General features: G+C 32.1%; 5 protein-coding genes across 11 annotated transcripts; 4 read left to right on the forward strand and 1 right to left on the reverse strand.

Annotated features, from left to right (window-relative positions):
* Window positions 1–254: 254 nt before the first annotated feature.
* On the forward strand, window positions 255–12,935 carry eya (eya transcriptional coactivator and phosphatase 2). 5 transcript variants are annotated; one of them, XM_011642847.3, is made up of 9 exons: window positions 255–1,132; window positions 7,172–7,293; window positions 8,001–8,166; window positions 8,379–8,562; window positions 8,661–8,796; window positions 9,134–9,220; window positions 9,348–9,613; window positions 10,255–10,711; window positions 11,117–12,935. In XM_011642847.3, the coding sequence occupies exons 2-9, from the start codon at window positions 7,182–7,184 to the stop codon at window positions 11,296–11,298; spliced, it is 1,590 nt and encodes a 529-aa protein (XP_011641149.1). In that variant the 5' UTR covers window positions 255–1,132; window positions 7,172–7,181; the 3' UTR covers window positions 11,299–12,935. The 5 variants fall into 5 exon arrangements, with proteins under 5 accessions (XP_011641149.1, XP_088926732.1, XP_088926731.1 ...); XM_089070606.1 differs by having other exon boundaries at window positions 256–1,132; window positions 9,137–9,220; XM_089070605.1 differs by lacking the exon at window positions 255–1,132 and adding an exon at window positions 2,705–2,723.
* Window positions 12,936–13,111: 176 nt separating this feature from the next.
* On the reverse strand, window positions 13,112–17,729 carry 26-29-p (C1 family peptidase 26-29-p). The gene is made up of 12 exons (XM_011642849.3): window positions 17,535–17,729; window positions 16,676–16,725; window positions 16,423–16,590; window positions 16,139–16,311; window positions 15,333–15,437; window positions 15,105–15,264; window positions 14,826–15,018; window positions 14,519–14,736; window positions 14,264–14,364; window positions 13,935–14,066; window positions 13,620–13,809; window positions 13,112–13,523 (listed from the first exon to the last, which is right to left on the reverse strand). The coding sequence occupies exons 2-12, from the start codon at window positions 16,713–16,715 to the stop codon at window positions 13,339–13,341; spliced, it is 1,665 nt and encodes a 554-aa protein (XP_011641151.1). The 5' UTR covers window positions 16,716–16,725; window positions 17,535–17,729; the 3' UTR covers window positions 13,112–13,338.
* A 611-nt stretch (window positions 17,730–18,340) lies between these two features.
* Window positions 18,341–19,143, forward strand: osi (electron transfer flavoprotein regulatory factor orsai). The gene is made up of 2 exons (XM_089070611.1): window positions 18,341–18,515; window positions 18,745–19,143. Exons 1-2 carry the CDS (start codon window positions 18,477–18,479, stop codon window positions 18,949–18,951), a joined length of 246 nt encoding a protein of 81 aa, XP_088926737.1. The 5' UTR covers window positions 18,341–18,476; the 3' UTR covers window positions 18,952–19,143.
* An 82-nt stretch (window positions 19,144–19,225) lies between these two features.
* On the forward strand, window positions 19,226–20,467 carry LOC105429705 (trafficking protein particle complex subunit 2-like protein). 3 transcript variants are annotated; one of them, XM_011642850.3, is made up of 5 exons: window positions 19,226–19,367; window positions 19,686–19,867; window positions 19,965–20,052; window positions 20,140–20,219; window positions 20,287–20,467. In XM_011642850.3, exons 1-5 carry the CDS (start codon window positions 19,335–19,337, stop codon window positions 20,327–20,329), a joined length of 426 nt encoding a protein of 141 aa, XP_011641152.1. In that variant the 5' UTR covers window positions 19,226–19,334; the 3' UTR covers window positions 20,330–20,467. The 3 variants fall into 3 exon arrangements, with proteins under 3 accessions (XP_011641152.1, XP_088926736.1, XP_088926735.1); XM_089070610.1 differs by having other exon boundaries at window positions 19,238–19,371; XM_089070609.1 differs by having other exon boundaries at window positions 19,294–19,400.
* A 261-nt stretch (window positions 20,468–20,728) lies between these two features.
* Window positions 20,729–23,734, forward strand: CCT2 (chaperonin containing TCP1 subunit 2). The gene is made up of 7 exons (XM_011642855.3): window positions 20,729–20,935; window positions 21,271–21,580; window positions 21,666–22,102; window positions 22,282–22,359; window positions 22,426–22,650; window positions 22,856–23,237; window positions 23,337–23,734. Exons 1-7 carry the CDS (start codon window positions 20,744–20,746, stop codon window positions 23,507–23,509), a joined length of 1,797 nt encoding a protein of 598 aa, XP_011641157.3. The 5' UTR covers window positions 20,729–20,743; the 3' UTR covers window positions 23,510–23,734.
* Window positions 23,735–23,785: the final 51 nt, after the last annotated feature.

Below are 23,785 nucleotides of genomic sequence, written 5' to 3' on the forward strand. Positions count from 1 at the left end.
AGCGGAGGTTAAAGGACGAGAGAGCACCGCGAGAGCATGGAACAAAGAGAGACGATGAGACGAGACGAGGCGGGACGGGACGACGAGAGCAAGAACGAGAGAGAGAGAGAGAGAGAGAGAGAGAGAGAGAGAGAGAGAGAGAGAGAGAGAGAGAGGGAGTATAGGAGGGAGGAAAGGTGCGACGGAGAGGAGCCGAACGAGCCGAACGACCACGTGACCATCGGGCGGGGGTGGCAGGCGACATTTCGCATGCTCAGAACTCCACAGGCCGCGGCGTATCGCACACACACGGCGAGAGGGCCCGCCGATATACCTCAACACGACACGCCGGGGAAACAATGGTAGCGAGTCCATCGTGAGTGAGATCCGCGCCGGGAAAGGGATTTTTTCCCCCATCATAGGGGAGACGAAACGTAAAACCGGGAAAATTGAACGCGCGCGAGTCTCTCCGTGCGGGCGAGCGGCGGTGATCGGCGGTGATCGGCGGCCCCGAGTTGGCACGGTTGGCCAGGACTCTCCAAGGACTCTCCGCATCCCTCGCGCGAACAGGCGGAGCGGTGGTCCTGCGGAGGAGATCCGCGCGGGAGCCGTCCTCCACTTCTCATCGCGCGCGGCTCGACCGGAGCAACGTGAATCTCCGATCGGTCTCCCCTTTTTTTTCTCTCTCTCTCTTTCCTCGGCTTGTCTCTCCCCGACGACGACGTCGTGCCGCGTCGCGTCGCGCCGCGCCACGCCGACGGTGGTCACTCGATGTGCATGTGTGCTGTGTGCCGGGCGGTGCGCGAAACGTAACGCACGCGTAACGTAACGCAGGGTGGTGTGATGTCGACGGGCGCGTATTAACGCAACGATGCTCCCGCGATTCCGGAAGGTGCGAGGAAAGTGAATCCCCCGGGGGCGAGGAGGAGATAGACCGGGTAGATGCGTGGATCCCGACACGACGCATTTACGCGCGCACGCACGTAGTAGCCGCGCACGACATACGCATCGCACAGCACGTACGTACGTACGTACGTACGCACGCGTTACGCACCCCCGGGACAACGATGCTGTTGTCAGGAGGGAATCGCCGACGGCATCCTTGAACGTTCGTCGGAGCGCTCTGTCTCGAGTCTGGGGCCAGCGACGGAACGTAAGGGTTCTGATCGATGTTATTCGATTGGATTTATCACCGAGATTTTTTTTCTATATTCTTGCATGGAAATCTCTTCGGTTTTTACAATTAGTATATATTCGTGTACCGAATCTTAGGATTTGTGTCATTATGTCAGATCATGTTAAGATCGCTAAACATAAACAGTCAGTTGTTTAGAGAGAGGTAGGAGAGAGAGATCTTCCTGAAATTAATAAAGTTTAATAAAATAGATAGAAATAGGATAAAATTTGGAAATGTTATTCGAGGGATAATGTTAAAATATATTATTTATATTTATGCTATTTCACGTGTATACGTAAATCGTAATTAGCCAGAACAATAAGTCATTACTACTATATTTGTATAGATTTTCTATAGATTTAATTGGCATTGTTAATTGTTAAAAAAGAATCAAGGCTATGAAGCTCGTTATCTATTCTTGGACGAGTAAAATTAATTTGTTCAAATAACTTTTTGATAAATGTTATCTCTTATCGCAATAATCGAAGATCGCGGAATATTATGTTAATATAGTATTAACATATTATCATTCCAAATTTATAATTAAATCTATACACGAAAAGAACAGTTTTGTTGAGAAATATTTACAAATTTAGCTAAATACAGATCTGAAAATGATTTTGCTAAATCATCAAAATAATTATGTAGGGCGTTTAAACATGATAATAATACTGTAAAATTTCTAGCAACTAATTTAAACGGTCAACATAATTATTGGACTATTTTAATGATTCGACAAAATTATACTTGGATCTGTATTTGGCTAATTTTAGATATTTCAGCAAAATCGCGTCTCTTTTCGTATATAAATATATAACTTATAATTTTAAAAGTCTTATTTACTATTTTTTGTTTTTTCTGAATAAATTCCATTAATATTTCACCAATATATTTAATGGAGAAATGTCCTTTGAAAACTATATTCTTTTTCAGTTCGCAATTTCTTGCGTATGCAAAATATAAAGAAAATATAATAGTTTCATGCCAATTATATTAGAAATTAAAAAAAAACCGCGTGTATATATGAAAAAAATAATCAATCAAAACAGTATTCAATTTAAAATAATTTTATTAATTCAATAATAATATTAATGAATACATATATATATATATATATATATATATATATACATAAAAATGAATATTATCCTGTGCAAAAATAATCTTGATTTATGAATATTTTTATCAAATTAACGTTTAAATATTGTTATTGAATTGAATTTCACAATTATTTTCAATTAAGTCTTATACTGTTGATATATCATTTTTGCTGCGTGTTTTTCTCTGAAATTACTAAACAGATGAAAGAGAGAGAGAGAGAGAGAGAGAGAGAGAGAGAGAAAAAGAACGGCTGTTCGCGGATGTTCGCACACACGCGTAAAACGTCATTATCAATTGAGCATGCGTAACTTATGCATCTCATTCGGCTCGTTAGGACAGTAATGTATTTTAATTGGCCATTGCGTAGTATCAAACAATACGTTCTCTCCAAAAAGCCTGTCGCGTTGGTTAACGACAATTTCGACGAAGCAACTACACTCGTAATATTTTCACAAAATTACAAGTGGTATGTCCGTGCGAATTAGATAACGTATACAAAAGTGATAAAATTTCTAATATCTGTCTTTACATAATATGTGACTTTACAGTAAGAGATTACAAAATTTGAAACAAATAATATAAATGATTTTCGAGAAATTTAATTCGGAAAATACCGTAAGAAAATAACCAGATGACGTTTAATGATTGTGACGTTTTATAATTGATACATTTCATCTGAGTGACAGCAAACTTTATTCTCAGCTATTATGAAACAAAACTCTAATTAGAAAAGATATATATATATATATATATATATATATATATATATATATTTTTTTTTTTTTAATTAAGATAACAAAGTTTCAGGGAAAGATCTTGAAGTATCGCTTAATAGTAAATTCGTTCGAGCAATAATGACTCTATTATGAAGAGAGGCGTAGCAAACAAGCAAAAGAATAACGTTTTCAATGGACGCCCAAGAGAAAAACTTTCGCTTCCTCTCCGACGTAGGCTGTAGGTGGATTCGGACAAAAAGCTTTTGTCTCGATGAACTTCTCTTGCCGTCTTTAGGCGCTTTACTTTTTCCCTTTCTCTCTCTACGGTCGACAACGTAAACCGAGCCATTAGGTGGACGAGAGGAGAGTTCTTGCGAGTAAGCAGCGGCATTCCTCTTGTTTCGCTGCATTTCGTTTTCCCTGACGGTTGACAGACAGACAGCCAGCCAGACAGCAAGCTAAGCAACTCGCCCGCGATAAACACTTCGGCACAGGCTTTTGTTTAGATAAGCGGAGTGCTTTTCATCTCTCGCTTCGCTGTGCATTATATGCGATCCTGCATCCGCGGCGAGATGAGCCACAACGATATACAGGGTGGCATTGAATTTGTGTCCTTGGTTAGGCCCCGCGTAATAATATTAAACAAATCTGTAATAAGCAGAGAATTCAATATAATAAATCCCAATAACATTCTTCGAAGAAAACGTCAGAACAAACGATCATCTTTTATCGTTTCTATGTTTTTAAATTAAGAATTTTTTCTAATTTCGAAGAGAGAGAATTTTAAAATTTCTCAACTTTGGTATTCCATCATCAGAAAAATAATTAATAATCATTTTAGAAAATTTTAAAATGATATCTTTAATGATAGAGAAAAAATTCGTTTAGAAAGAATAAATGGTCAGAAATGGACTACTCGATACTTCTAATATTAATATTCTATTCTTATCAATGTCTATTAATTTTAATTTTTAATTATAATTATATTTTATTATATTTATTTTAGTTTAAGTTAAGTTTAATTTATTCTTTATCTTTTTTAATTCTTAAATCTACAAAAAGGTAAAAAGCAAGTTATAAATCGAGTTTAAACTTAATCTATAATTGGTAGAAATTAAATTAATTAATTAACATAAATTCGAAGAATCGATTTTTCTTCGTAAAAATCATAAAATTAGAATTTTTAATTTGTTTAAATTAGATTCAAGTTGAATTCTTAGATTTCTAATATTAGATAACAAAAATCTTATTTCTTAACTGTTACTTCTTTCCGTTACATATTTTGGTATCTATATAATACGTACAGATGTATATGTAAATAAATTTTATAGAAATAATTCGTCAACAACAATGAAAATTCTTTAAAACGACGAAGTGGCTAAGCTGGCTCGAATCATTATCGCTTTGCTCTTTTTTTGACTTTTTTTTTAACGAATTGATTTGTGTCTTTTCTCACAAATAAAATTAAACAGTGTTAGAAGCAATATTGTTAATCGCGCTCATTGTCAACTAATAATAATAAATGTTGACAGTAATGAAAAATTAACCGTTCGATAATTTTGGTACTTTCAAATATCATAACATGTGTTTTCCATACAAGGTAAATGACAGTCGGCAACGTTTGCCTGACAAATCTCTTTGTCTTAAACCCAATACAACTAAGCATATTATTGGACCGACAAAAACGTATCGAATGTTGTTTCACACCGGCTCGTGAAAGCTCCATACATCCACTCGTCAGTTTTACCTCTTGAGCAGATACACGGTCTCATTTCACGACATAACTACGATCTCGTAGTGTGATATTACTACTCGTCACGTAAATTCTTGTAAGTAATAAATACCCCAGAGGCATTCTATTTGACGCTCGTTGGCGAATTACATACAAATAATATTATATAATGAATAGCAATTTCTTCTGCGATAACGCGAATCTACACATACATTCTTATTATTTATCTCATATAATATAAATCTCATATAATATACATATACTTCATATAAGTTGTAAATCTCGAAAGCATGGACGCTCGTGCACAGACGTTAGTTTAAGAAACGTTGCGAGAAACGCATTCTTACTTGTTAATCTCGGATACGAAATATATATGCATTTGTTTTTTAACAAATCAATAAGTTGAAAAAATGTTTCAAGAACAAAATATAATAAATGGCATTATTTAAAAGGCAGGATTTTAGACAAATCTAATTTTCTTTTCTTAAAGTTTTATATATATAAATTCAAGATAACTGCTTGTATCGCCAACGACATGCTGTTTTAACTTGCAATAGCAGTTCAAAGCTGTAATTAAATTTTCCTTTTTAATAAATCGATAATCAAATTTGATATCGATTATCTCTCTTTCTCACATAAGAAATTCTTATGAAAAATATCATCTCAGTCAAATCTGGACTCAACTATTCGTGTCGGGTGTCTTTATCAATTCGACCCTTGAAGTATGTGATGATGCTTATCGCAATAAACCGAAGTAATAAATAAGTAGACTAAATAAAGAACAAAGACGTCATTTTTAGCATAAAGAATAAACATTTACATTTTTTTTAATCACTCGTCGACAATTCCATTTCCTCGTTGATACGAACAATTACAAAGGAATGCTAATTAATCCTGGCCGAGTCTCGTTGAAATAAAACAGTCACTTCTAAAGGCATATATCGCTTAAAATTTGTCGTCACGTGCAAAGTCGAATTTATACTTTTATCAGGGCTATTTTAAATGGAGAGCCTTCTCTCGCGGGTCTCTCTTGAGGTCACCTTCGAGGGCGCGAAGGGCACGTAGGGAGACACATACGCGCCACGCACAAGGGCGGAGTGCAGATATAGATAGTGACTTGGCAACATAAAGAATACATAGCGCAAAGCGTCGCGAGAAAAGGCTCCATTGGCTGGTTTCGGTGCCTCGTGGTGTACGCCTACCCGGTCACTCCACCTCTTCGACACGCAATTGGCAGACAATAATCGAGTTCGCACGCGAGTGAACGGGCGAGTTGCCTCGCGACCTCACAGGTGCGATCTTCCTTCACATGCGAGCTCGCGTTAACGCGAGCGATTATTCGATGCATGTAGTCGACTTTTAAGCTGGTCATCCAATCGAACACATCAAACTTTAACGCGGTAGCTGGCACTATTAAAACTTTTTAAAACGTTTGCAAAAAATAAATACCATCCAATAATAAAGTGATAGGGAGATTTGGTAAAGCACATGAAAATTTGAATGTAGATCTGAAAATAATTATGTAGGATGTTCAAGGTACTAGAATATCAAAAGTTTTTACAGTATTATCATTAAGCTTAAGTTTTCACAAATCTAAAATTTATCTAAAAATTATTAGATCATCAAAATTATGTAGAGCATTTAAACAGGATGATAATATTGCAAAAATTTTTGATCTTCTAGCAATAAATTTAATTGTCGTACAAAATAATTTTGCAGATTCAACAAAATTATTTTCTTTCAGATTTGTATCTGACCAAATTTTTAGATTTACCAAGAAAATTATTCTTTCCGAAAAGAGATATTCTCTAGAGAGATATAATCTAATTTAATTCTGCTATTTTATTTGAATTTGCTATATTGATTATATTATACGTTTAAATTAATATAATCAAAAAGTCCAAAAAATAAAAAAAAATTTGAACAGAAAAAAAATCTTACATTAATAGATAAAGTCATTAAATATCAAAAAAAAAGATTGAACTGTTAAAAAGGTATTAGTAAGAAAATAAAATATATTTTTCAAATAAAGCAGTATTATTTATATTATGCAATATTTTATCATTGCGTGGTTACGAAAATTCTGTCGTTGTATATAAGACATAGAAAATTTCCTTTTTGACCGCGTATTAATACTTTATCACAGAAATTCACTCATATCGGAGCATAAAGTCACAACTTCACATGCATCATTAAATTATAAATCGTTAGAATAATACATTATACATTATTTTTCTATTGATAATAAGCTTTACGATTTTATTAAAGTTTTCTCCTTTCTTTCTTTCTTTTTTTTTTTATTTCAGAATTAATCTTTCCGACAAAGATATAGAGACTTAAGAATTTTTTAAGTTATAAATCGCGATCCTATCTTGTTGAATTTATTCTTTTGTAATAATTTCCTTTATGTACATTCTCAGAAATAAAAGAGAGATAAATTAAAATCAGCGATTTATGTTATTACAGATAGAGTGATATGTTAACCGAAGACAATGATCCGACGAAACCAGCAGGGGTTTTAGACAATGCTGGCAACGTGTCTTCCTCAACAGAAGCCTCGGTACAGCATCCTCGCGCCGCAAACAATGGTAGATAGAAGATGCAGCTGCATTGGCGTAGAATGTGCTGTCGGTTGATTATATATTTATATAATAATATATTTATTTAACGTTATACAATTACATATTTATTTAAATAAATACATCGCCATCGTGAAATTTAATAACTTCTCAGATTTAAATGATCGAGCTTCATTATCTTTACGCAACACTTTTAAAAATAAAAGTTGAAATAAAATTGATAATTGTTCACTAGTAGCTGTTCATTAGTAGGTGTTCATTTGCTATATCTATTTCATTATGATAGTTCAAATGTTTTGCATCTCAATATTTTTCTCCATTATTTCCATATTTATTTTCAATCATCCATTTTTGGAAAATATAATTAAAAGAGTGATAATATTCTGACACAAAAAAGCTATTTTGCTGAAATATTTAAAAATTAATCATAGATGCAGAGCTGAAATTTTGTCGAACCATCAAAATATTTATATGCATAACACGATCAAATTGATTGCTGCAATATAAAAATTTTTTACAGTATAATCATCATGTTTAAATATGTTGTGTTACTTTGTTACTTAATAAAATTAATAAAATTTATTTTCAGATTTTTGTATCTATTCCAATTTTTAGATATTTAAACAAAATCACTTTTTCCGTGAATCACGGTTAAATAAAAATAAATCATATGCTAGTATTTATATAAACAGAATACTTATTCGTTTTCAAACAAGAGACCGAAGTTAAGAATGAGGTGCAGGACTGTCCCGAGAACGATAGTGTACCCGGTGGTGAACTCTACATCGATGAGAATGCCGAGGAGAAGGAGCAGGAGTATCCGGATTCGATGGAAAAGGCGGATTACGGATCCGTGTACGGCGTCAATCAATATTACAACAGGTATTTAAACATGAATTTATTAGATAAATCATTAATCCAGCGATCGATTTTACTTTAAAAAAACATGACTGACGAAAAAAAATTATCTGCCGAAAGTACACGAGAAAGAAATCTCTTGAAGAAAATAATTAATTTTTTTTTTAATAAAATTAATCTCATGCATTTATTTGATCGTTGAACAAATTTCATTTTTCGTCATGATTCTTCCGCAGCCTCTACAACTCGCCGGCTTACGGGTCAACGACAGCTTCGAAAAACGTATCGAGCTTGCAGAACTCATACCTAAGCTCCTACACATCGTCGAGCTCGATGACGCAGTATCCGTCCTATGCCAGTTATAACAGCGGGACAACGACCTTCCCGAACGTGGCACAAAATATATCGTCGGCCTCTCAGGTGAGAATGAACGCGCCACGATGTGACATACGATTTCACGTCCCGTCATTGAATTCTATTCCGAATTGCGAATGACTTTTTCTCCTCTTCTTTCACAGAAATTAGATTATAGCGCTTACAGCAGTAGTTTGTACGGAAATGACAGGGTACCGCTCCAGTATCCCGGATATTATTCCGTGCCCGGTTATCACGCTCCGCCGACCTCGTTCAATATTGGAAACATCAACTTTGCTGGTAATTCTCTACTGTTAGAAGCTTTCTTGTTTTTTTTTTTTCACAAGTAAAATTAAAATTTCTTTGAAAAATAATATAATGTCTGCATGAATTATTGCGGTGATACAAAAGTAAAAACAAGTTGTTTAATTGAAATACGATTTAAGCTCAATTTTGAAAAGCAAAGATATTAAAGAACACGTTGATATCAAGACACTTCAAATTCTCTGGACTTAAATCACTTCTAAGATAAGCGGCATGTGTATAAAACATTTTACAATTCAGAAAAAAATTATTTATATGTTTAACGTTTCGTTCATTAAATAATCACAATTAACGATCGTTTCCTGTGTATAAGAAGACTCGACGAAGTCCGCGCTCACGTTGGATCCAACGACGCACGATGTGAGCGATCTGACCGCAAGGGAAACCGCAAACATCGAAGGTAATATTACACAATCTTATATAATATGTATAATCGACGATTTTTTAAAGAATAAGGAGAAAAAAATATATTCGTATATATAATGTATATAGAAATATCGATGCGATCTGTGTGAATGAATTTGCAGTGGCAGCGACGAAGCCATGCAGGCGCGGAAGGAGACAGAGCGGAAGCGGAAATAGTATCGGTTCCGCGGATACGACGGAAGCCGGCCCCGAGCGTATATTTATCTGGGATCTCGACGAAACCATAGTTGTGTTTCACTCCTTGTTAACTGGACAATTCGCCCAGAAGCACCGTAAGGATCCAGCCCACCTGGCTCAAGTGGCGTACAGGATGGAAGAGATGATATTCAACTTGGCGGACACGCACTTTTTCTTCAATGACGTCGAGGTGATTTCCTGGCATATGTAAATTTTATTCAGGATCGGTGTTCACCACCAAGTGGAATAATTTTTCTAAAAGATAAATTTGGGAAACATTTTTTTATGAAGATTGTTTTATTATTATTTTATGCAATTATTTAACTATTATTATATATAATACCTGATACATTGGGTTCCAATACTCAATTACTCAATACTAAAAATGTAATATATGTGACACGGACCATATATTTTCAATGGCAGTAAATCTTGAAACATGGTCACTATTTTTTCTCGATTATGATTTTATGTTTCTCCATCATTTTCCAAGAAGCGTTTTCTTTCAAAAAATGTTATTTAATATTATTGTCCATAAATTCATGATAATATTTGAAATATTTGATCTGAACATTGCCTGTTCGACATATGTATGTATCCATAAGTTGAGCATATGTGACTTTTACAAACACTACAACTTCATCAATCATTACCTGTGGTATGAATATGAAAAAATATTTTTCTGAATACTTCTGTTCGGAAATTCAAAAAAAATCCTGATGTCTAGATGGACCATGTTGAGACCATGTGTTTTACACGATCTAACAACTGTGTGTAATTATTTATACGCTCGAATGCAAATTGAACGTATTATTTTCTTCTTCTTCGTAGGATTGCGATCAAGTACACATAGACGATGTTTCGTCGGACGACAACGGGCAGGACCTGTCGTCCTACAACTTCGCGACCGACGGCTTTCAGTGTGCGACCGCGAACAACGGTATATGCCTGGCATCCGGTGTGCGAGGCGGCGTCGACTGGATGAGAAAACTCGCGTTTCGTTATCGCAAGATCAAGGAGATCTATTGCAATTATCGAAACAACGTAGGTGGCCTTTTGGGTGCGACCAAACGCGAGCAATGGCTGCAGCTGCGTACCGACATCGAGGGGTTGACCGACAACTGGTTGACGTCAGCAGTGAAGTGTCTGAACATTATTAACAAGAGAACTCACTGTATCAATATTCTGGTGACGACCACGCAACTGGTACCCGCGCTCTCCAAAGTTCTGCTTTTCGGCCTCGGTGGAATATTTCCCATAGAGAATATATATTCGGCCTCTAAAATTGGTAATTATCAAATCACAAAACGATCACGTTATATAGTGATAGTAACAAACAGAGCAACTTTATAGTTTGCCCAATTAAAATCAGAAAAATATAAAATAGACGAAACAGATGAAATATTTGATCATTTCCACTATTTTTATAATTGTATAGAGAAAAGAATAGCTTTATTAAAATATTTAAAAATTTGGTCAGATTTTATTGAACTTTTAAAATAATTATGCAAGATGAATATTGCAAGAATTGATATTCTAACAATTAATTTGTACATCCTACATTTAAAAAATATTTTGAGTCCAACAAAATTATGTTCAGAGTTGAATTTGGTCAAATTTTTAAATGCGTCAGTAAAACTGTTTCTTCATATAATAAAGTTCTTCATATAATAAAGTTACATTCTCGTTTCAGGAAAGGAGAGCTGTTTCGGTAGAGTGGTTGCCCGATTTGGCCGTAGATGTACGTACGTGGTGATAGGTGATGATTCAGATGAGGAAACGGCAGCGCGGGCGCACAATTTTCCCTTTTGGAGGATAAACAGTCATTCGGACACTCAAGCCCTGTATACTGCCTTAGAAATGGGATTCCTTTAATCAAAAGTATAACAATCTCCGCCGGAAACGTCTTTGGTATCGTCTTGGTCATATGGAAAACTGGCGCATATTCCTATGCAATTAGTAAAAAACATTAGCACACAAATTAACACACATGCATTTCCTCATTCTCTTTTTTCTGGAACTCTTATTATTCCTATAACGTTATCGTGTATAATATACGTAAAGGGAGAGTTGATACTTTCGCAATTGTCATAGTTATATTCGCCGATATTAAAATGATTCATGAGTTTGGTCGGGCATCTCGCTCGCAAGTGATATAGAATGAAAGTAAGATTTTTAGCGATAGCGAAGAAAATTCGAAGAAGATTTATGTATAATAAAACTTTCGATCGATTTTCTAGCGTTGACTCTTAGTCACGTGTACTATACGATAATATATATAAATCGAGAAACGGAATCTGTGAAAAGTATACATATAATATACCTTTCATGTACTTAAACGCACTACGTACGTTCGCATTCTTTTTTCTTATAATTATGACAAAAATCAAACGATTTTTACACTATACAATAGATTGTAATAACAATTTTTTCATTGATATTTGCGCAACTTGTATGGATTTACATAATTTTTTTCGAACTGTTAAGTATAGTTATAGCTCAATCAATATAACACGACATTTCTACGTGCAATTTATTGCAAGAAATTAATCTGACGTTATAGAATAAAAAATATAAATCCTTTGTGTTAAAAAATGTATCGATGAAAATTTTTGTGTTTAAGATGCACTTATTAACGTATATTTGTTGTGTAAATTAAATTGTTTTCTTGACTTTAATATTTAACTAAATTAAAATTATTGAAATAATTCTAAAAAAAAATTAATATCATTTTTAATTTCACAACAAAAATAATGTAATTCTATATTACATATTTCAATAAAGATTATATTCATTTCATATTAAAATATTAACATAATTGTTAATTGTTAATTTACCATACGTCTATATTATGTTAAATTAACATAACAATTCGGCACACACAATGTATATTAAAATTAACACAAATTTTTTTACCGTATACATTTCCATTAATTATACCTTATAATTGTGTTTATGCTTTATAATTGTGTTTGTCATACCACGCGTGTATCTTTTTTCTACATTCCTTTAGCTTCTATGTCGCAAATATAGTTATAAGCAGCATTAATGTATATTTTGAAAGTATCCATATCAATTATACGGTACACCATATAACATTCTTACTGGACAAATGCACTAGGAGAAGTATTTATATATTTGTAAAGATATTATATAATACATATTTTGGAATTGTACAAGGCTATTTGACAAATGGAAAAATGCACTAAATAATATAACAAAAAAGAAGAAACGAATTAGTATAGTTGCTAATTACGGTTGACATCGTTATGTGTAAAAACAGTTTATAAAAATTTTCTGAATATATCGTATTATTCGTTATAACACAAAGCTATTAAAAAAATATAATTGAAAATATGTAATAACTGTGTCTAAGAAAAAAAGAAAAATGCAAGCGTGATAGTAACTTTATCCTTTGGTAAAAAAAATTGTCTATGCATCAAGTCTATGTTAAATTATATGTGGTACTAATTTAATATCAGCTATTCTGAAAATAAATCGATATTATAAGATTCTGTTTTACATATATATACGCCTATTTCAATTCCGTAAATCAATTTATTTCTGCTGTTCTTTATTTGTACTTTAAATTTAAATAATAATTTTGTTTGATATAAAATTAATATTTTTATCTTACTCTTAAGTCTTTACCTTTTGAAATAGTAATAAAAATTATTTAATAAGACGCTTCTTTTAGTTACAAAATGTTTTATTTTATTCATTATAATAATCACATTTTTCTATAGTAAATCTTCAACAATTGATTACATTTTGTTGTTTATCATGAAATATGTAGCTAAACAATTATGCGTATTTTATGTAGCCTCTCCATTTTTCAATTATATTTTAATATATATTTATTTATTGCGAATATTAGAGAGCGTAAATAAGTAATCTTTAGAAACAAAATCATAATTACATAGTAACATATGTAGGAGCGAGAAGAACTCCGCAATTATCATCCTTTTGAGCCATTAGAATGTACCCATCATTGCCCCAGTAATTCGACCAAGAATTCTTTATCAGCCAATAGCCTTTTCCATCCATAGTGCCATATCCAACGGCCAAAACAGCATGATCTAATTTATCCTCAGTGTTGCCTGTATACATGAATACAATTATTTATTGAATAACAAACTCTTATATGAAATATTTTTCTAAAATTATAAATAAAAGTTTATAGATAAAAATTTTACCACAAGCATGATCATAATATATTCCATGAGAATAAAAGGAGAATGTTTTGTGGGAAGCATCGATAGCAACAGAAATAGGGCCATGTTTGGCAATGGCAATTTTCAAAGCCTCTACACTTCGCGGAGTGACATTAACAAAACCTGTGATTTTAGCTGTCAATGTTACATTATTTATATGACAATAGCCATCCTAGAAAGAAAAAAAGAAATTCTTTTTTCTTGCACATTATTAAATTAATAATATTAATCAAATTATATACCAATATCAATATTTATCATCATTATCAATATTTAATAAATATAATAATAATTTACCTGTCCTAAATAACCACCATAATCATCTTCAGTAGGTAAGCCACCATGTTTCATCATCCATTGATATGAACGGAAATCTTCTCCACCATCACAGCCATTATTACCAAAACCCCATGAACAATCAATGAGAGCCTATAACATCAATATTTTAGTATCATTTGCACATTTGCGCGGTATAAGTATAGTAACATTTACGCGGTATAAGAATTATGTATATGTATTTTAAGTTTATACAAAAAAAAAAAAAAAAGAAAACCAAAATAAAAACTAATAATCAATTAAATAGCAAAAGTTTGTGATAAATCTGAATACTTTTACGAATTGCTTACTTGTTGAGATAGACGCACTAATTTGTTATATTTCATATAATATGCACCTTCTACCGTGCCAGTAGTACCAAAACTCCAACAAGAACCGCAAACAGATTGATCTATTTAAATCAAATATATTTATATACGTATAAATATATATGTATACTTATCACACCACACACACACACGCACGCACGCACGCGCGCACGCGCGCGTGCGCACACACACACATACACGTTATATATAATTACATATAACATCAAAATTATAAACCTTTGACTGGTGTGACAGCACCATATAATCTCCAATCTATACTGTCGGGTACATCTGCGATTTCCTTTTCGATATCATGCGGAAACGATGCTCCATCATTATAACCTGGAGTATACTGCTTTCCTCGTAAAGCCTTCAATTCCAGATCACTACGATCTACTAGATGATTTACATCTAATTGATAACCCAAATTGGCACGATTTGTAGAATGAATAAATCTGAAAATTATTTATATAAAATATCCAAAATATTTTTAGAATAAAAATAATATAATAACTTATACGTAAAGCATAAACGTAAAGCATACCTTATATTTTGTCTAAATATGTCTTTACGATACATGTTATCCAAATCATTTTTATAATTTTTGTTGTGAGTTTTTTTGAATTTGTCAAATGCTACATGTAAATGATCTTCATAATTATGAATGAATTCACGCATTGGATTAAATGTATATATATGATTTTCACCTGGGCCCGGGAAACTTACGCACTTAATATCTGCAAATAATTTTCTTCATAACTACGATTTCGATATAAAAATACTAGAATTAATCAGCGGGAAAATGTATATTGATTTTACGTACCTTCTATGATTTTAAAGACATCATCAGAAGGTTTGTCAAAGGAATACCAATCATATTCTATGTAATAATGATCGTAATGTGAACCTAGCAAACTATTAAATCCTCTCATTTCATATCTCACAGGAATAGGCTCCTTAGCTCTTGGTAGAGATGGTGATTTCTGTAAAGATAATTTTTTTTTGGATACTGCAGATTTCATTTATTTTACACAGATATAAATTTTCTTACCTTATAACGTATCCAGAGAGTATACTTATTCGTTTTTTCCCCAATCTCTTGTACAAGTCGCCATTTTTCACACAATAATCCATTGATCATTTCCTCTCCAATACACTATATATGTATGTAGATTTCATTAAATATATTTGCATATATATTTGTATAAAACATATAAATTATTATTAGACAAAGAAATATTTCATAACAATGGTATAATTAAAGAGACTGAGTCTTGTGAAATTAAAAATGTAGAATAAAATTTTTTCACATGAAATATAAAAAAAATATATTTTATACATTCTTTATTTCCAAGAAAAACAATCTTTTTGCATTCATCTTGTGTGCATTCAACTATATCTGATTATATAATTGGTTGATTCATCACAATAATAGTTAGGATCGATCTTGGCAGTAATTGCAGAAATATCATTACCATACCTACATAAGAATCATATCCACATATTTTTCATTACTGTGATGATAAAGGAATAAAGATTACAAGATAAACTAGCAAAACTGATACAAAACAGTTTTGTTATTCTCTGTGACAATGTTTATAAATATATAAATGTAAACATAAATATAAATATTTATTTAAAAAAAAATATATATATAAAAACAATATAATGAAGTCAACTGAATCCAAACAATAATTAAATGTTTACATACCAGATGAATATTTAAAATTATTTACCTTGAGAACAAAATTTTGTATACAAAAGTTTATTCTACATTTTAATGTATTCTTTTATATAGAATTATCCTTTCCCAATTATACTAGTTATGAAATCACTGTCAGTTATAATCTCATTTACCTCCATTTCAGATGTATCTGGAACAATCGTCTGAGGTTGTATTTTAAAATCATTAGTACCATTCACTTGAAGACATGTTTCTTCATTGCTAACAGTCTCTGTAGTAATAGGCGCTAATTTTATGCTGGCTCCATATTTTCCTTTGTTAGCCAATTGGAATGTTTTAACCATGCCTATTAAACAAAGAAACAGATTTATATATTATTCCTATACTGTATTATACTATATTTAACAATCTAAATTAAAAATAGACGAATAAATAGAATGTTTTTATTTCGGCATACCTCCATAGTAATCGATCCTGCTAGATCCACTGTTGCCATTATACCAGGCATAGAAAGGTTCTCGAATTTCAGCATATGGTATATATAATGTTCCTTTTACTGTATAAGTTTTGCTAAATGTTGGCGCTGTCAAGATTTCTTTGGGAAGTGCTGCTGTGCAACATATTCCTATAAATTAAAAAATATTACATATAGAAAATGCCAGGGAGAATAAATATAGAATAAATAAAAAAACTATTCACAAATAACTTACCACAAATTATTACAAGTATACTATTCCTAAAGTTTGACATCTTTGTGTCTCTGCAATGTAAATCACATGGATAAATATATATCTAGGTACTTATCAGCATTTTGATAACATGGCTGACCTACGCTATATTCCTATATTCGCTGCCAATACTAAAAATTGTTCATATCGTATATATTATAAACTTTCAATAGCGGCAGTGAATATCGAAAAGTTTTAGTTAAATTAAATTGATTGATAAATCTCATGGAAATTGGTGGAAATTAATGTATGCATTATTGCATTTTTTTATACAAAGAAACTGAGATATATATTGTTACAATAATGGAATATCATTAAATATCGTTAATATAATTAAATGTTTATCGAAAAAAAGTTGTATCTGACAAAATTACTTACATAAAACAAATATTAAATATAAAAATAATATATCTTTATGCAAATATAAAATTATATATTTATAAAATATATATTATATAATATATTATATATATAAAATATTATATATAATATATTATATATTATATTATATAATATTATACAATATTATACAATATATATATATAATATATATTAAAAATATATATATAAAATTATATATTTATAAAATTACCTCGCAAAAATAAAAACTAGAAACGTGTCAGAGAAACTGTTATACAAAAAAAAACATAACTTTCAAATATCTTAGAAAGGGAGCAGTTCGCAACATTCACTTTATTAATTTGTAACAATGTCATTCGAGACAATGTCATTACGATATTTGATTTTGTGGAAAATAAAGTCTAATTAATTATTTCAAAGGAAAAATTATAAAAATGTCAAAATAATAAGAATACCTATATCTATAATTATCAAAATTTACCTCAATTACAACGCAGCGAAATCTCGCTTTTTATTAGCACAACAGTATAACTGAATACGACTAGAATATACCGAATCACATTGTTATCTGTTTGTGTTCGGAAAATTTTCAAATGAAATTGGCATACACGATATTTAGACTGCGTTCCGATATTCACTGCCAGTACTGAAAATTTATAATATACGTGACCTGAACTATATATTTTCAGTACTGGTAGTGAATATCGGAACGCAACCGATATCGCTGGCTGTTCAGCAAAAAAGTAGCTTCACGTTAGTTATAAGATAATTTAATGATTGGCTACATTCAGCAGAGAAAGCAGCTATTGGTTTTTGCTTTTAGTTCCTCACTGAAATCACTCTAGGCTACATTCCAAAATGTCCTCTCCAGGAAAATTTATTGAAATGTATAATATACGTGACATATATTATATCATAGTGAAATTTTCCTCGGAGGAAACATTTTAAAAAAAACGTAATCTGAATTTTTAATTATTTTATTTTATTTTATTTTAATTATTTTTAATTAAACGTAAATCTGAATTTATAAATCAATCGTATTAAAAAATTTTACAATAGTAAAAGGCTTATTCTTTTTAACTTCTTGTACGGTTCATCTTTTTTTTTTTCAACACGAAAAAAAGAAAAAAAAGAAGAATTGTATAAGAAGTGCAGCTTCAAAACGAACAGATTTATAATATAATATAATAATGTCAGGAAAAAAAGAAAGAAAAATAAGCAATATGTGTCTAACTATGAACAAACTTTATCTCTGTAAAATGCGATTTACATTGAACTTTTTGACTTTCATCATCTGTTGCCAATTGGTCGTCAATAGAAACAATCTCAGATAATCATGATAATGATTATCATTTTGTCAATTAACTTGCGAAACTCGTATCCAAGATAGTTTTAACAGCTAGACAGAGATTTATTATGTGTCATGTCACAACGCACTAAAGTTATTCATCTGTATAAAACGGTAAAATGTCATAAACATGCATATTCAACATATAATATTAATCTAGCTTTTTATATATTTATTATTATATATTTGTTAAGATATGAATAAGTTCAAGAGGCATACATTTCTCATTACTTCTTACATAATTTACATATGTTAACATATATGTTACATAATTAACATATGTTTTCTTATAAATTCCTAACACAATTTGGCACTTGTCTTACTATTGTCTTACTTGTCCTAGCTATTGTACATGGGCCGGGACTATCCAAAGGGATATCAGTATTTTAGAACCAAGCTAAGGACAGTTTTCGATAAGAATAAAACAGAAACCGATCCTGAGAAGATAGATAAAATGATAGGTCATGGTAATTTTGTGATAAAGGAGCTGGAAGCTTTGTATATGTTGCGCAAATACAGAACTTTGAAGAGACGATACTATGACCAGTGACAAAGGGAAAGTTCACATAGCACAACTGTGCACAGATGTTTAATAATACTATATTAAATTACTGTTTCATCATGTGCCTTGTATAAATAGATTAATTAATGTGTAATTGTAAATTAGAAATATTGTATGTCCAATGTACATATACTAACACATCTTGTACTTTTTATCACAAGTAAATTATTTCTCTAGATAGCATTTCTCTTTATTTGAGCAACTGTATGTATGGCACAATAGTGTCAGTCTAACCTAGTAGCATTACTGACTATGAGACATTCGTGTTTTGATCGCTCGTAATCGTTCTCTGCGTAAAAATACACATCAGCAAAAAATGCTTGGTGTGTTATAACGAGCTTCTTTCTGTATTTTTTGTAGAATCTCCTAAAATGGCCGCTTGCGTAGCTGTTATTGGCAAAGATGCAAGTATACACGGTGTTTTTGAATTTTTAGAGGTTACGATGTACAATTAGATATAAGAATTTGTTTTCGAGCACATGATTTATTAAATTAATTGAATTAGTTAATTATGAAATCTTCAATCTTCTATTTTAACTTATTAAGCTTAATTATCAAATAACTTTTATTTAGCCAATTGTTAAATCTTTAACAATTGTTAAATCGCTAAATTATTAAATAATAAATTTTAATAAATTTTAATTGTGAAATTAATTGAATTTTCTTCAGAGTTTGAGAGCTGTGAAAATTGAATTATTATTAATTGATGAAACATTTTGCAGAATTCTCCAAAGTTTATCAAAATATATCAATGTGCGGATGAAAATGCTGGACTGCAGTTTCATTACAAGGTGCACACGTCAATTGATATTATAGAGGAGAAACTGAATATAGGAAATAAAATGACAGTTGATATACGTGACTTGTATTTAGGCTTGTTATTTGCAACTGAAGAATACAAAATGTATATATCACAGATATTGCTTTATGTAACATGTAAATTTTATATATATATATATATATATATATATTCCAATCTATTTGAACATTTCCATTTTCAGATATGGTTATGCTACGAACACAAAGATTAAATTTGTCGTGGTATTACAATCGTCCAATGTATCTTTAAGAGATAATGAAATAAAAATGGTAATTTTTTTCTTATATATAAAATCTTGATAGTTTGTTATATGATATTTGTAATTAATGCTGCACTAATACTTAATCTATTATCAGATTTTTAAGAAGCTCCATGCTGCATACTCCAATGCTGTTTGCAATCCGTTTTACATTCCAGGCGATGAGATTAAATCTAAGTAAGTTAATCTACATATATATGCTTATATGTAAAAAGCGATGTAAATAATTATTTATATTTTTTAGGTCATTCGATACTGCAGTGATGGAAATAATGGGTGTTATATAATATATTATATAGAGATATTAAATAAAAAATACCTCATTAATCGTGAAATGCAAAATCGACGTTATACAAATAATTTATAACTAATAAATAATACAAAACTGTAATAGGACTGTAATATATAATCGTAATTTTCTAATATATTAGGTCTTTTTTATTTATTTTCCATATTATAATTTGAAATTTTATATATATTCATATTTCATTATTCATTGAAATCAAATCGAATGAACGTTCAAATCAAGCCTTAAAAGGAAATAAAAATCCGAAATGACGACGCGTTGAAGCGAGTCTCGCATTTTATGATCGAGACGATTGTTTCTCAAAGCTCATCCTGATTGGTTCGTGTGCATAGTGATCTCTTTCGTCTGACTTCCTAATTCGCTCTTTCATGTCTACGTCCAAAAATGACGAATCATGAACAAGCAGAACAAAAAGAAAACCGATCGCTCCATGGAAATGCACGCACTCGAAAGTCATGCATGGCGTAGCGGTAACCGCCTGAATTGGCCCGAGTCGCGAACGTCCATCATCGAGTTGCGTCAAGAATCTTCGTTTTCGGTTCAATTTTTGGGATTTTTCGAAGAAATATCGCGTAGATTCGCAATGGTAATTATCGCCATCCATTATCTCCCGTGATCGCCTATGTTGCAATTACAGTAAATGTCGATGATTTTTTCTGGTAGTCGAAATCCCGATTCCGGAAGCATGACAAATATCGCACGTGTCATTAAGATCGTAATGAAGAAACAAATTGCGTGACAAATAACGATAAACAATCTTGATTACCTTTCGTAGAACCTGAGACTTATCCTAACTCGTAGATTGATTTCTAATGTAATCGCGAACGGTCGTTATTTCTCGAGGCCGATTGCATTTTATATCATAAAATGAAAAATTAATTGTTTCATGAGAGAATGATTAAGTCGTATTTTGATTGATAGGTTTCTTTAAATCCACTGCGGATCCTCAAAAGTGAGGCTGGAGAGGAAAAGGCTGAGATTGCCAGATTGAGCTCATTTGTTGGAGTCATAGCCATTGGAGACTTAGTGAAATCAACTCTCGGTCCCAAGGGCATGGACAAGATACTTGTATCTCATGGTAGGTCTGCGGGACAAGTGCTTGTCACCAATGATGGCGCTACTATTCTTAAGAGTGTTGGTGTTGACAATCCCGCTGCCAAGATTTTGGTTGATATGTCTCGCGTTCAAGACGACGAAGTTGGCGATGGTACTACTTCGGTTACAGTTTTTGGTAAATATATTACTTTTTACTTGAATATTTTTCGAATTATTTTGAATTAGTTTTTAATGGTATTTGTGACTTCCTTTTTTTGTAGCTGCAGAGCTTTTACGAGAAGCAGAGAAGTTGATTGAAAATCAAAAGATTCATCCACAGACCATTATTAGTGGTTGGAGAAATGCTACAAATGTAGCGACTGAAGCTCTGAAAAATGCAGCCACAGACAACTCTGCAGATCCCGATTGTTTCCGAGAGGATTTATTGAACATCGCACGTACAACTCTAAGTTCCAAAATCTTATCCCAGCACAAGGAACATTTCAGCAAGCTTGCGGTTGATGCAGTATTGCGTTTGAAAGGTTCTGGCAATCTGTCTGCAATTCAAGTTATAAAGAAACGTGGTGCAACACTTGCTGATTCCTTTTTGGATGAAGGATTTTTATTAGATAAAAAACCTGGTGTTCATCAACCACAGAAAGTTTCTGATGCGCATATACTCATTGCTAACACTTCTATGGACATGGACAAAATCAAGGTTTGTATGTCTTCTGTTGTAAATACAGATTTTTTTTAATTATGTAATAAATTTAATATATATATTAAAGTTTAATATATATATTTATATATATTTAATATATATATTTAATATATATATTTAATATATATATATATATATATATATATATATATATATATATATATTTTTACTCGCAGGTATTTGGCTCCAGAGTTCGCGTTGACTCAATGGCAAAGATAGCAGAACTGGAATCTGCAGAAAAAGAAAAAATGAAGGTAATAAAATCTCCAGATTTTAGCATATTTGTAAATTAGTGTATAATAGATTTTTGTGATCTTCAGGATAAAGTTGACAAAATCTTGAAGCATGGATGCAACGTCTTTATCAATAGGCAATTGATATACAATTATCCAGAACAATTATTTGCCGATGCTGGAATTATGGCTATTGAGCATGCTGACTTTGACGGTATCGAGAGATTAGCGCTCGTTACTGGTGGTGAGATTGTCAGTACTTTTGACAATCCCGATTTAGTCAAGCTGGGAAAATGCGATCTTATTGAACAGGTAAATTTAGGATTTATTTTTACAATTTTTTATGTAGAATGTTTTTTTCCAAAATGGATTACCATTTTTTTCTTTAGTCTCAAGCTTCAACTCTTCAATTTCGAATCTCTCGTAAATAGATGTACGTGGGATGAGAAGTGACTAAAAATTAGCCGCTCTCTCTCGGAGCCACATTCTCTCTTTATTCTTAACTGTATTGTTTCAGGTTATGATAGGAGAAGATATACTTCTAAGATTCTCTGGAGTGCCATTGGGTGAAGCATGTACCGTTGTTATCCGAGGCGCGACACAGCAGATTATTGATGAAGCCGAAAGATCGCTACATGATGCACTCTGTGTTTTAGCTGCTACAGTACGCGAATCCAGAATAGTTTATGGTGGTGGTTGTAGTGAAATGATCATGGCCTGCGCTGTTATGCGAGCAGCCGCAGCTACGCCGGGTAAAGAGGCGGTTGCGATGGAAGCATTTGCACGTGCGTTGCAACAACTGCCGACTGTAATCGCTGATAATGCTGGTTATGACTCAGCGCAGTTAGTTAGCGAGTTGAGAGCCGCTCATAATTCCGGCGGCAACACTATGGGATTAGGCGAGTTTCTACGTTATTACATATATTTTTATATATGATAAAATTGGATGTTTTCATATACTAGAAATGTCAGATTAAATTCAATCTCTAATTTTACAGACATGGAATTGGGCAAAATTGGCTGTATGAAGCAATTGGGAATCACCGAATCTTGGGTAGTGAAGAGGCAAGTTCTCGTGAGTGCGGCCGAGGCAGCGGAAATGATACTGCGAGTGGATGATATTTTGCGCGCGGCTCCTAGAAAACGCGTACAAGATAGAGGACATTGTTAATTTGTTAAAAAAAATGAAAGAATAAATTTTTACATTTACTCCGATCACAATTGCTTGCAATTTTTCATATAATTACAACGTGCGGCCTCTTAAATCAATTATCGTATTTAATTGAACTTTTCATCGTGTTAGTTTCTCATCGACAATGATGCATTTGATAATATTAATGTACTAATATTAATGTATTAATTACAGAAAAGCGAATATATACGTTTTGAACCATTATTGTTTGTATATGAATTACATTCTTATCTATTGAGATCTCTTACAATTATA

This window comes from Pogonomyrmex barbatus, unplaced genomic scaffold (assembly GCF_055798465.1).
Source record: "Pogonomyrmex barbatus isolate J1 unplaced genomic scaffold, ASM5579846v1 scaffold10, whole genome shotgun sequence".
Taxonomy (NCBI): Eukaryota; Metazoa; Arthropoda; class Insecta; order Hymenoptera; family Formicidae; genus Pogonomyrmex; species Pogonomyrmex barbatus.

Coding starts and splice junctions, on each gene's coding strand:
- eya (XM_011642847.3), top strand. CDS start 7,182: ATGTTAACCGAAGACAATGATCCGACGAAACCAGCAGGGGTTTTAGAC. Junction 8,167..8,378: donor GTCAATCAATATTACAACAG/GTATTTAAACAT, acceptor ATTCTTCCGCAG/CCTCTACAACTCGCCGGCTT. Junction 8,797..9,133: donor TGGAAACATCAACTTTGCTG/GTAATTCTCTAC, acceptor CCTGTGTATAAG/AAGACTCGACGAAGTCCGCG.
- 26-29-p (XM_011642849.3), bottom strand. CDS start 16,715: ATGTCAAACTTTAGGAATAGTATACTTGTAATAATTTGTG. Junction 16,312..16,422: donor CAGGATCGATTACTATGGAG/GTATGCCGAAAT, acceptor TTTGTTTAATAG/GCATGGTTAAAACATTCCAA. Junction 15,438..16,138: donor CAGATACATCTGAAATGGAG/GTAAATGAGATT, acceptor ATACATATATAG/TGTATTGGAGAGGAAATGAT.
- osi (XM_089070611.1), top strand. CDS start 18,477: ATGTCACAACGCACTAAAGTTATTCATCTGTATAAAACG. Junction 18,516..18,744: donor TTATTCATCTGTATAAAACG/GTAAAATGTCAT, acceptor TACTTGTCCTAG/CTATTGTACATGGGCCGGGA.
- LOC105429705 (XM_089070609.1), top strand. CDS start 19,335: ATGGCCGCTTGCGTAGCTGTTATTGGCAAAGATGCAAGTATACACGGT. Junction 19,868..19,964: donor GCAACTGAAGAATACAAAAT/GTATATATCACA, acceptor TTCCATTTTCAG/ATATGGTTATGCTACGAACA. Junction 20,053..20,139: donor GAGATAATGAAATAAAAATG/GTAATTTTTTTC, acceptor ATCTATTATCAG/ATTTTTAAGAAGCTCCATGC.
- CCT2 (XM_011642855.3), top strand. CDS start 20,744: ATGAACAAGCAGAACAAAAAGAAAACCGATCGCTCCATGGAAATGCAC. Junction 21,581..21,665: donor TACTTCGGTTACAGTTTTTG/GTAAATATATTA, acceptor CTTTTTTTGTAG/CTGCAGAGCTTTTACGAGAA. Junction 22,103..22,281: donor TGGACATGGACAAAATCAAG/GTTTGTATGTCT, acceptor TTTTACTCGCAG/GTATTTGGCTCCAGAGTTCG.